The sequence below is a fragment of the Myotis yumanensis genome, unplaced genomic scaffold (genome assembly GCF_028538775.1).
Source record: "Myotis yumanensis isolate MYYU_CA2020_CCGP unplaced genomic scaffold, mMyoYum1.0.hap1 SCAF_17, whole genome shotgun sequence".
Taxonomy (NCBI): Eukaryota; Metazoa; Chordata; class Mammalia; order Chiroptera; family Vespertilionidae; genus Myotis; species Myotis yumanensis.
Genome location: NW_027223768.1, coordinates 11,579,044 through 11,591,704, shown reverse-complemented (window position 1 = coordinate 11,591,704; position 12,661 = coordinate 11,579,044). Strand labels below are relative to the sequence as shown.

Sequence of the window (12,661 nt, the reverse complement as noted above, 5' to 3'; positions counted from 1 at the left end):
GTCAGGTTTTCCCAGGGGCGGCCCTGGCATCTGGAAGGGAGCACGAGCCGGCTGTGTGGCCTGGAGGGTCAGATGGGCCAGGAGGACTCAGGGACTCCGCTCACCTGATTGAAGTGCGCAGCGATGAGCGATGGTTCCCACGCCTTAGAATTGGTGCTGGCCTGCCCACCTTTCTCTTTCTTGGGTGCCATGCAAAGGGCGGTGGAGCACTGGCCTCTAAACTAGGATCAGGCCCAGAGCCAGCGTCCCTGCTGCCCTAGTAACCGAAGCCACAACGGCCAGTTTCTTAACCCCTGCAACTCCTGTCCCCAAACCGGTTCAGTGTCCCCCAAACCGGTTCAACCGCTTCTGTCGCCATAGCAACCGAGTTTCCCGGCTGGGGCAGCTCGGAGGTGGGACTCCCAGCGCCTCTAGTGAAATCTTAGAGTTTTGCAGCAGGAGACCTGGGCAAGGGGAGGAGAGGATGAGGGCTGCTCAGGCTGCTTTCCTTACTCACTAGGACCCTCTGCTGCTTCTTGGAGCCTTCTCTAGTACGAGGCATTGTCTAGAAACTCAAAACCCCTGGAACCCTGTCCTTGTCTTCTCCACCAAGATTTCTTCCATCCTGGATAACCTGGAATGGAGAACTGACCCCTCCCTCAGGAGGCGACCCATGCCGGTTTTCGTCTGCTCCCACCTGCCCACAATGCTTCCTTTTATGAGGCCACATTTTTTCCCTTCAACCTCCTGTCTTGGTTCCACCCCCCAGGGCTTTCCTACACAGGGGTCCAGGGCCTTCCTACACAGGGGCAATCACTCCTGTACAAGATCCTTCATATAACTGAACAGATCAGTCTCTTTCTAAATCTTCTCTGCCTAATCAGACCCAGTTCTTTTAAATTGGCCTGTGCTGGTCAGCAGAATCTTTCTTTACCCCTTTCCCTCCAGGCACTTCCAAATATCTAAAATATCCTGGTCAGACAGAGTCCCCAAAATAATAATCCTATATAATAAAAGCGTAATATGCTAAGTGTCCAACCCATTGGTCGACCATTCATTTGACTGCTCAAACAGTTGCTATGACGTGCACTGACCACCAGGGGCAGATGCTTCAACCAGTAGGTTAGCTTGCTGCTGTGGTCCATCCGATGGGGACTGGGTAAGAGGGTCAGACACGCTCTGGAGCCCTACCGTGGTCCCTCCCCGGCTGGCTGGCCCCCATCAACCCCGATAGGGACTGGGTGAGATGGCCCTGATCGACCCCAATCACCAGCCAGGCCAAGGGACCCCACCTATGCATGAATTCATGCACCGGGCCTCTAGTGATAATAATAATGCTAATAACAACAGCTCTTGTTTCTTGAGCACTGGTTACATCCTATATAACACAGTCCTATCATTCAATTCTTACAACAACCTGACTTCAAGCCCCACAGGTATGACTGATGGCACCAGGATTAGAACTCAGTTATTATCTGAGTCCCAAATCCAGTGCAGTTAACCTCAACACTACCACCTACCACTGTGTCAGGTCCTCCAAAATAACAGCTGCCCCCTTTCATTTTTTATTGCAATGAGACAAATTGGAGAATAAAATTTCTGATGCATGAGGATGCCAGAGGGTGCCAGAAAGAGGTTTTCCTAAGCTTCTCCACAGCCACCACCTGGACTGCCACTGAGTCATTATCATGGAATTTTCTCCAAAATTCTGTTCTTCACTAAACTTTCCTTTATAAGATGAAAATTGTCTTTGGATTATGGCTTGACCATAAAGATTAATCTCTTACAGACAAATATAGGCAATCATTAATTACATCATTCTGAATTTGGATCATAATTACTCTCATAGGTTTAAACTTTTGGGGAAAGAAGTTCTGCATTTTTATTAGAAAAGCAGTAAAAAATTTGTTGGCCTTCCAGTTATGTTTTATAAAAAATTTAACCAGATGTTTATGTATGTCATACTATGTTACTAATTTTCTTCTTGAATGTGAATGCATATTTCAAAATAAACATATTATGTATAGTCAGTTCAGCCAAATCACTAGCAGATGATTAATAAAATAGGTTGCAGATAAGAAAGAGAAACAAAGAAGAAAAAGTAAAATAAGGAGAAAAAAGTAAAATTAAGTGTTATTTTAAGTGGTAGAAAAAGTGCCAGTAGATATGTTTTACAAGTGACAGTTGTCCAACCCAATTTTGGTAGCAATAAAATGTTTGTGGCCCTTACCGGTTTGGCTCAGTGGATAGAGCGTCCGTCTGTGGACTGAAGGGTCCCAGGTTCGATTCCGGTCAAGGGCATGTATCTTGGTTGTGGGCACATCCCCAGTTGGGGGTGTGCAGGAGGCAGCTGATCAATGTTTCTCTCTCATCGATGTTTCTAACTCTCTATCCCTCTCCCTTCCTCTCTGTAAAAAAAACAAAATATATTTAAAAAATGTTTGTGACATTTATTGTGGCAAAAACTGAGTAGCTGTTTAATAAACATTTAATTTTCTTTCCTCCTACTATGACAGTCGGACCACATTTTTCAACCTTGCTTATCCTTAGATACAAACATGTGACTGAGTTCTAGTCAGTGGGACATGAGCAGAATGCTGCATCGCCATAACCAAGCTTGGCCTATAAAAACATCTCCCAAGCATTGTTCATGCTCTTCCCCATCTGCACAGATATTGGGGTGACCCCGAAAGCCTCAAATTTCTGAATGATTGTTGTAGCACGGAAAACCCTTTCCCCTGAGCATCATCCTGCTTTCTTCACCAAAAGCATTTGCTTGGGACTGTTAATTGGATGTTAAACTTTTATTTTCTTAAGCTGCTGAAATACTGGGATTTGATCTAGCAGTCTGTTACCCTAAATGATTTAACATTTTTGATAATTTTCGTTTGAGAATCAGCTTAATAAATCTCAGAAAACAACCTTGTCACTTTCAAGTAGGTAGGACTCAATGCTGACTCCTAGTGTGAGAAGCACACAGATCTAATCTCTGTCTTTTGGGAGATGGCATCCAGTATTACCCACCTGACTGCACCCTTTACCTGGCCTTCCACCTGCTTATACAGTACACTCTTTTTTATCAAAAAATAACTTTCTTACATGAAGAAGTAGTTTTCATATTAAAGTAATACAATGAACTAGTCTGCTTATGTCACAAACACATAAAAATTTTGCCCAACAAGATCCATTGCCTAGACATCTCTATTTTACATATAAATTATAATTTAGCAAGTGATTTAAAGGGATAGAATTTTTAAAAGCCAAAAATAAAGATTTCCGGATGGAAGAGTGTATTTCCAGTATAATCTTTTATACTTTCCTTTGTAAGTTCCTATAAGAATAAATTAAAAAATAGGTTTTCAAAAATTGATTTAGATAGTCTTTTTAATCTTCTCCTGATATGTTTTCATTGATTTCAGATAAAGAGGAAGGGAGAGAGAGAAAGAGAGAGAAACATCAATGTGAGAGAGAAACACTGATTGGTTGCCTCCTATATGCTCCCTGAACCCACCATCACAGTATGTGTTCTGACCGGGAATTGAACCCATGACCCTTCAGTGGATGGGACAACACTCCAACCAAATGAGCTACAAGGGCCAGGGCTGATTTAGATAATTTAAAGTAAGGGTTTTATTACAGAATGCTTTTTCTCTAGTTTTGGCATTTCTCATTATTCTAGGGAGAGTGGTACTCTTGATAATTTATGATACAAAATGGGAAGACATTATACAGTAACCAAATTTATAGGGGGTTTCATCATAGAACTGGTCTGTTTAATTTCAGAAAATAGGTGTGAATGACAATATTCATAGTTTTAAGAAGCGAGAGCCATTCAGCTAAAAAGGGACCCTGCCAAGAATAGGAAAAAAAAGCATTACCATCTGTCAGACATTTATGCTTTCTTGGTATAATAAATTGTTTCCCCCACTAAATATAAGTTGAAACTTTATAAGCATATACTTTACTACATAAATTTTCCCATATGTCAGTGGCTAAAACAAAACTATACTATTTGGAGAATTTTCTTTCACATTGGCAGGATTATTCCTGGTTTGTTCAATTTCGATTTTCCAGTACGATTTTGCATGGAGTATTGTTTAGCTCACCAAGGATTGTCTACGTTTAGAGATGTGCTGTTTCTTTAGGATACTATGATTATTGATTTTTTTTTCAAGTTTAGACTTTAAACTTATAATGTTCTGTGAACCCTTTTTCAGGTGTGATGTCTGAGGCATTATTTTTCATACCTGAAAAGGTCTAGCCAGTTATTGATGCATCCAGATTTCTGTTGTTATCAGGTAAATCAGGAACTATGGACCAACTCATGTCTAGGCCAAGATTTCATGTACTCAAAATACACTTAGTTGCAGCAATCTGCTTGCCTTTGGCTAAGAAGACCTCATAGATGTTCACTGATTTCTTAGACTGGCATCCTACATCTAAGAACACCTTTCACTGCATGTTTGTGTTATTTATCATCATGATCTTTGTCTTTCTAACCTTCAAAATAGAATGTTATAATGCACTGTTCTTCAGTTTTTATTGTGTGTGATGCAGAAGGCTTGATCTCTTTCAGCTACAGGTCCAAAACATATGGAGAATATTACACCTGCATTTTATGGTCAGCATTAGCTTCCTATTCAGTTGTGAGTGCAATTTAAAGTGTTGACTTTAATCTTTAAAGCCCCTCATTGTTTAGAAGTCAGTTACCCCAGATATCACATCTCTCCCTATGCATCATCGCGGCAATTAAAATCAGCTGCAGTGCTTGCAGTTCAGAATCCCCCAGTGAATTGTGGGGAGCCTGGGAATATATCACTTTCTAAAGAAGAAGTTCCCCAAGATCACTCTTTTCCTATCAATGATAAAAGCAATATTTGGAGTTTATAGTTTTGGCCTTGAATGTCCTGTCATATGTCTATAGGTCTCTGGAACCATTAAGTACTGTTGATTTAATTTTTATGTCATTTTATATTATTTGGCCAAGAGCTTAGAATACCAAATATACCTTTTAATGAATCATAAAAATAAGTTGTGTATATTAAAAATAGAAAAAGCTAAAATTCATCTGTTTCATATTTGTTAGTGTGGGAGTTTTCACTCCAGCATTCTCTCACTCAAATTTTTCTTTGAATCTAATTTTAAATATCTTCAGTAAAGGGATTTGCCATAAATACTTTGGGGACTATTTCAAAATCCATGACTCATGGTAAGTCATTTCTCTAAATGCTTAGCTAAATGTTTGATTTCTTAATGTTTTATCAGATGTCTGTTACTTTAAAATTGTGCTATGTCAAATAACTTTCGTTTTACTGTGTACAAAGTTCAAAGCTATTGTTAAGGTGAACTTCACCAACACATATTATGCCAGACCATGGAGTTATCTTTTGGAAAGAAAAGATGATTGGTAATGGGGCTTTGAGGAACTGGTAGCCTTATATCTAATGGTTTAAACAAAGAATGGTGTCGGCTACTTTTCTTACTCCTCCCTCAACTTATCTCTTTCTCTTTCCCAGCCTGACCCTCTCCGACCATCAAAATTTCTTTAAAAATGCATGGTACCACTAGGAAAATGTCTGAATGACTTCCAATGTACTCTGTCTCTGACTATGATCTTGTAAGTATTAAATGCAATTGTAAATAGTTACCTTTTTCCATCATAAAACATAGTTACAGTAAATTTCAATAAGACGGTTTGTGTTCTATTATGTTCTTACTAGAAAGAATCTTTAGGTTTCAATTAAATTCTTTCTTAAACTTTTTAAAAATATAAAAGATGCTAGTGTTGTAAATATTTTTATACTTCACATAGAAGCCAATGCTTATTGATATCTAAAAAAGATGTCAAATAAAATGCATACAGTAAAACTGTTGTAATAGGTATGATTTTTCTAAGAATTTACTGCATATCACACTATTAGATAATTTAATTTAAAGAGAATTTACTCTTAAAGATTAGATTATTTGAGTTCTCCAGGGAAACAGAACTGGAAGAATATGTAGATATTTAGAAAGATTTATTATTAGAGATTGGCTCATGAGATTCTAGAGGCTGAGAAGCCCTACACTCCGCTGTCTGGAAGCTGGGAGCATAGGAAAGCCAGTATAATAGTCCAGTCCAACCCCAAGGCCTGAGAACCTGGGAGCCAAATGTGTAAGTCCCAGTCTGAGTCCCCAGAACGGAGATACAGGAGCTCTGATGTAGAAGATGGATGTCTTAGATCAATCAGAGGACAACTGAAGGGCAGAAGAAACCTAAGAAAGTACATTTAAAAGGAGGAGGGATTCTGTAATATTAAGGAATAGGTCTCATACTCCATTTCTGTCCCCGTCTGAATACACATTCTCAGAAAACTTCCAATGAAAGTTCCACCTTATGGCTGATACAAATAGATATAAGCAAAGCATATGGGGTGGGGGGCATTTAGAGTCAGACATTAGGAATAAAAGGAAGATTACAAGAAAATATTCAAAATTGAAGTAATTTTGGCTAATAAGCAAGTCAATCAGCTGAACAAATACTGCTTTTAAAGGTCATGTCTGAGGCTGCTTTCTCTGCCTTGTTCCATTTCTGAAAGAATCTATTCAGGTCTTCCACCATATCCTTTACAGGAGCCAACCGTTTCTAACTTCACCTACCAAAATAATGGCTTCATTGACTCTTTCTTATATTTCAACTCTCTACTATATTAAACTAAACAAAACCTCATTCTTTGTCTATGATTTGATTGTTGTACTTCGCTTTTTCTTTTGTGCATAGCAGTGACTTCATATTCTCCCCCAGTTTTTTGTACTCCCCTTAGACTGGCTACAATCTCTAGGCTTCTATTTTTGTTCACAGTCAAGTTATACAATTCATCAATCATTCACGTTTTAAAACTTTTATGATTATTTTTGCATAACAGTATGCACTTCACCTGAGCCAACTGTCTTAATTCTTTAGAGTGTGGCCATTTTTCTCTACTATACTTTTGGGTAATAACCATTGCCAATTTTTCCCACTATGTAAATTCCTCATTTTATTAAAATTGTTTTTATAAAGCTTAAGTTATTCACATTTATACTCATAATCTCGTCCCCCCCCCCCCCCGACTCAGGTAGAAGTTTGAAATCCTATTAATCTATTTGTTATCACAGTTTCCCAAACTCCACAATAATAGCTTTTAACTTGCCATATACTCATTCCTCAATACAACAGAGACTTATTAAAAAGCAGAGAATCAAGCTGAGAGACATTTCCAGAGACAATCTTATACTAAGAAGACAAAATTCTTTCTCCTGGGTTCAATTCCTTGCTCCATTATTGCTGGCTGTGTGACAACCTTGAGCAAATTACTTAACCCCTTTGCTTCAGTCTCTTTATGAAATGGGGATAATCATGTTTGCACTGTAGGGTTGTTGTTACAATTAAAGTAGTTTGTAGATATAACTGCTCAGAACAGTTCATACATATATTATGCCCTTGATAAAAGTTGGAAAAAAATTTTAAGTAAACTTTTTCATTTTAGAGTAGTTTTAGATGTACTGAAAAGTTATAAAGATGGTGAAGATTGTTCCCATAAACCTTATACCCAGTTTCCCCTATTATTAACATCTTTATTTTGTATGGTAAATTTGTCACAACTAATGAATCAATATTCACTCTTCACTTATTCAATAAAGTTTATTGAGTGTCTATTGTATACCATGGCCTATGCTCACAACATGGTGGATGCTACTTCTACTCTCATGTGGCTTAGAATTCAGCTAACAATTTAAATTTTTACTTTAGTTCTTTAGTACTACCAAGGATCGACACCACTCAAAACAATCTACGTATTTTCACATTTCTCTCCCCTCACCTCCAACATACTTCATTTCCTAACTTTCACATTGTAAAAAACACTAATGTCATTTATTTATTTATTTAAATCCTCACCCAAGGACATGCTTATTAATTTTAGATAGAGAGGAAGGGGAGAGAGAGAGAGAGAGGAGAGAGGGGAGAGGGGAGGAGGGAGAGGGGAGAGGGGAGAGGGGAGAGGGGTGAGGGGAAAGGGGAGAGGGGAGAGGAGAATACTGATCAGTTGCACCATCCCCACCATGGATTGAACTCACAATCTAGGTATGTACCCTGACCAGGAATTAAACCCGCAAACTTTTGATGTAGGAGGCAATGCTCCAACCAACTGAGTCAGTCTGGGCAGGGCTCTTTCATATTTTTTATTATAGAATTCTTTGAAGAATGATAACATTATCACTAAGGTGCTTTGTCTATAGTAGCACCTTATGATGTCTGCTAACATACGAATTTGTACAGATGCATCACAGAGGAGGTCCTACATGGTCTATTCACCTATTTTGTCAGGAATGGGAGGCTATGGGTTACTCTCCCATACAGACAGAGAATCTCTCCTGATGCAAAACTCTATAGTGCCTCAGCCTTTAGTGCCTCTCTTTGCTGCTAACTGAGAAGTCCTTGGCATTTTCATATATTGTTACATTTAGTAAATATTTCACTTTTGTTAGTTAAATTTACTGCTTGAGGAAAGTTTAAATTACCTCTGTCCATGAAGAAAATTCAGTTGTAATTTTGTCTTTCCTACTGTCCTAGTTTTGTTTTGACAACACAGTTATACTAGCCTACAAAAGGAATTGGGTAGTATCCTCTTTTTCTCTTTGCTGATGGAGTTTGCCTAAGATTATAATGATCAGTTCCTAGATTATTAGGAAGAGATCACCTACAAAACTATATAGGCTAGGTGGTTTGTTTGTGGTAAAAAGTATTTAACTAGTTAGTGTTATTCCCTTAATGGTTTTAACATTATTTACATTATTATTATTATTATTATTATTATTTTTAGTTTTAAGAATGTATTTTTCGCCCTAACTGGTTTGGCTCAGTGGATAGAGCATCGGCCTGGGGACTCAGAGGTTCCAGGTTCAATTCCGGTCAAGGGCACGTACCTTGGTTGCGGGCACATCCCCAGTGGGTAGTGTTCAGGGGGCAGCTGATCGATGTTTCTCTCTCATCGATGTTTCTAACTCTCTATCCCTCTCCCTTCCTCTCTGTAAAAAAATCAATAAAATATATATTTTAAAAAAAGAATGTATTTTTCCTTAAATTCATGTTTAGTCTTCATTTGTATATACTAAAAATAGACTAAGCCTGTCCAATGATAGAAACACGTGAATATAACAGAACCTATGTAAGATGGCAAATTTCAGGAAGGGCCAAAGGTAATATCCTTTACCCTAATCCCCATGCCCCAAAGATTTTGAAAAATAGTATAAGTCAAAAACACAACAGAAGGATCTTCCAAGAGTGAGACTAAATAAATCTTCCAAGCATAAATTTCATTGCCATCAAAGACATTATCTACCACATGAGAAGGATACTGAGCACATATGCCAAACATAGGAAATCTTCTAATCAAAGCTCATACATTAATAGGCAACAAACTGTACAAAATCACTTACTGAGAGAATAGCATAGATATAAAATACAGATCTGAATGGAACCACATCCTGGATTTATTCTCTTTTCCTGCCTAATGGGGCCTTACATTGCCTTTGGGAAAGGAATGGCGCACTGATAAAAATTTAGGAGGGGTTTGGTGGATGGTAACAGATGCAGTGGGCTGCTGGCGGTATATGACTCTGTGCATTGCATTTCTTGAGCATTTTGAAATGGGGGAGAGCAAAAGTGGAAAGCATGAGGAGTGAGAGGAGGAAGGTACCAAGGCTTAGATTTTCAGAACACAAGGCTAGTTGTGGCAACCACATGGAAAGTCTGGGAGCTTCTTTAGATTCTCTTTGGTTTATAAGGGAAGTCAATTTTGGCTTGATTCAGAGCCCCTTTATAATTGCAACCTCCCTCTACTCCCCATATTTATATCCAATGACAATATGGAATAATGGAAGATCTTTATATTCAACTTCCTGTCAAACTTCCTCAACCAAAAAATATCTGACTTTTCTCAATGGGTTGCATTTCCAATGCCCAGTGTGCTGATGTAAAAAGACCTGTTCTGAAAATAATCTACTTGAAAACCACAAATGGTGTAAGTCCCAGGATGAGGACAGGAGAACAATATCTCAGCTCAGTCAGGCAGAGAAAGCAAATTCATCCTTCTTCCTTTTTGTTCTTTTCAAGCCCTCAACAGATTGGATAATGCCTACCCACTGAAGAGGGCAATCTGCTTTACTCAGTCTACCAACTCAAATGCTAATTCCTCCCCAAAACACCCTCACAGAATCATCCAGAAATAATGTTTAATCAAATATGTGGGCACACAGTGACCCAGTCAAACTGACACACACATAAAATTAACCATCATACTATATGATCTTGGGTGAGCTACTTAACTTTTGTTAGCTTCAGCTAACTCACAAATAGTAAGCAATAATAATTGCCCCAAGGTTGTTGGAAGGATAAAATGTGATAATATGTATGAACAGACTTTTATAAACTATAAAGTGCTTGGTGAATATTAGTTAGTTTTAAGGACTCAGGAAGACACGCTTGAGTGAATATGTCAGAGAATTACTCATCATTCCACGGGTGGTATCCAGATGAGCAGGCTCTACCATTCATGATGGAATGGTTTGACAGAAAATCAACAGGATACCAGCCACCTCATCTGCATTTGCTGTGCTCTTTTTAAAGGTCCTTTGTAAAGCGTTGTTCCCTAAATTTATTTTTTCTTCACTTTAGCTAGCTTATGAAGGGTTCTCCAGCTACCCTCACCATCTTAATAAACATGTAAGCCATACTTTGCTGTTTATTTCTATTTTTTTTCTAACTTGAGTCATTTTATATGGTTTCTCTATCACAAGCAAGGTTTAGCACCATCTAAGGAGTGGCTTTATCCTCTTCTGAACCCTTCACTGAGATGCAATGTAGTTTAATGGGGCAGGTAGAGGGGTCCCCTCACACGTCTCCTCCAGGGACTTTCCATACCTCCTCCTCCCTGTTGCTGTTCCTATGGTAGGAATTCCAAATGGGAAAGGCCCCTATGTTGGTAAGACCAACTGCTGAACTGCAAATGATAATTCATTCTGATGTGGCGTTGACTGAGGAGTAAAGCTGAGGGAGGTATGTTCCTGAACAGCAGGTGGTGGCGCTGGTCCAAGGAGAAATATCTGGACAATCTTAGACAACAACATATGCCTTACTTAGGAGGTTTTTTCTTCATTTATTATGACCAGTTCCAAGATTAGGGAATACTTGGCAGAAAAGCCTCAGAGGGCAAGTGTTCTACTCAGTATCTCTAACAATCAACAACCAAGTTACATTCCATTTGTGTTTGAGCCACACTGGACAGTGTGGATGATAGATATGAGTACATTTGTAACCTTTTGGCCCAGTGATTTCAGTTCTAAGTTGTAAACAAACAAACAAACAAATCAGCTATCATGTTATTCTTCACAGTGTGTTTTAGTAAGTTGGAAAAATCTGTAATCTAAATTCCTACCCATAGGAAATGGGTTACTTAATAATGGTATGATGAAATATTATGCACCTATTAAAATGATATTTCAGAAGAGTTTTAAATTACATGAAAACTATTCAAGGTATATTTACTACAAAAAAGCAAGTTAACTAACCTAGTAGTTCATCCAGTCGGATCTTCAGTTAACACTCCGCTTCAAGAAGAGGAACATCCTGGGAAGGATATCGCATTCTGAAAAACACATTTCCTGGAACCTTGAATAGACAACCAGCCTATCTGCTGGAGTCACATCTGGAAGACCCTGCGTGGCTGGGGAGGGAGGGAGGAGAGGGCTGGCCTGCCCGCCAGGGAGTGCCAGCAAGTGTGCACACAGAGCACTCTTGAGCGACCTCTCTGAGACGCCTGCTGAGCCGTTACTTAAAGGCCTACCCAGGTGTAGACCAAACTCAAGGCCTAAATCAAGGAAAAGTATTACCACATGTTCCCACACAGAGACTAAGGGAGGGAGGGCGGCTCACAGCAAGGCAGGGTGGGGGGTAGAGGTGGAAATGAGGAACCGGCGGAGGAAGGGAAAAAAAACAGAAGAGCTGCCAATATAAAGAATTCATTAGAGGCAAGCCATGTTGTGACCTCCACGATGAAGATGAGTGAAAATTCTTGTACGATTTAATATGCCGTGGAATTATTCCAAACTACATGCTCTTGGTGCAGACTGGGATCCTCTACCGTAGCTTCAGGGAAGTCCCATTACTCTGCATGCTGCTCACTTGGTCTGAGTGTCTTTGTAACACGCTGGCAGGCTGGATGAAGAGGCTTGACGTGGGCTGCAAGTATAGGAGCCTGGGCAGTGCCAAAGAACTGGCAGCCTGGCTAAGTCTGCATGAGAAAGGACAGCGTCCTCTGGTGCCACAGGGGCCACAAGGCAGCCTACTTGCTGGGACAGAGGTGCCACCAGTCCACATTACTTTCTCCACCTCTCTCAGGTAGTCAGATTAGTTCAGTGGTTTTTAAACTTTTTAAAAAAAGTATTAGAAACCTTTCCTTAAGAACATCTCCTATGAGGCAAAGGTGCCCCTCTGGAAAATAAAACTAAAAATCTGCTTTAAAATCTCGCACATTAAAAATAGATCTGCTCTGGTTGGAAGTTAGAATGGGATCCTGGGGCCTTGCCCACTAGCTTCTCTCCTCTTAGGCAAATAGATCCCTAAAGGCTTCACAAAGAAAGTGTGGAAACTCTAGTCCACTCC

At 39.4% G+C, this 12,661-nt stretch overlaps 1 protein-coding gene across 5 annotated transcripts in view; it reads right to left on the bottom strand.

Annotated features, from left to right (window-relative positions):
* The window catches only part of SPAG17 (sperm associated antigen 17), a 132,543-nt gene extending 132,241 nt beyond the window's left edge, over positions 1-302 (bottom strand). For all 5 annotated transcript variants that reach the window (XM_070396525.1, XM_070396526.1, XM_070396528.1 and 2 more), the window contains exon 1: positions 105-302. In XM_070396525.1, coding sequence (XP_070252626.1) covers positions 105-191 — 87 coding nt within the window. In that variant the 5' untranslated portion in view covers positions 192-302. The remainder of the gene's footprint in view (positions 1-104) is intronic.
* Positions 303-12,661: the final 12,359 nt, after the last annotated feature.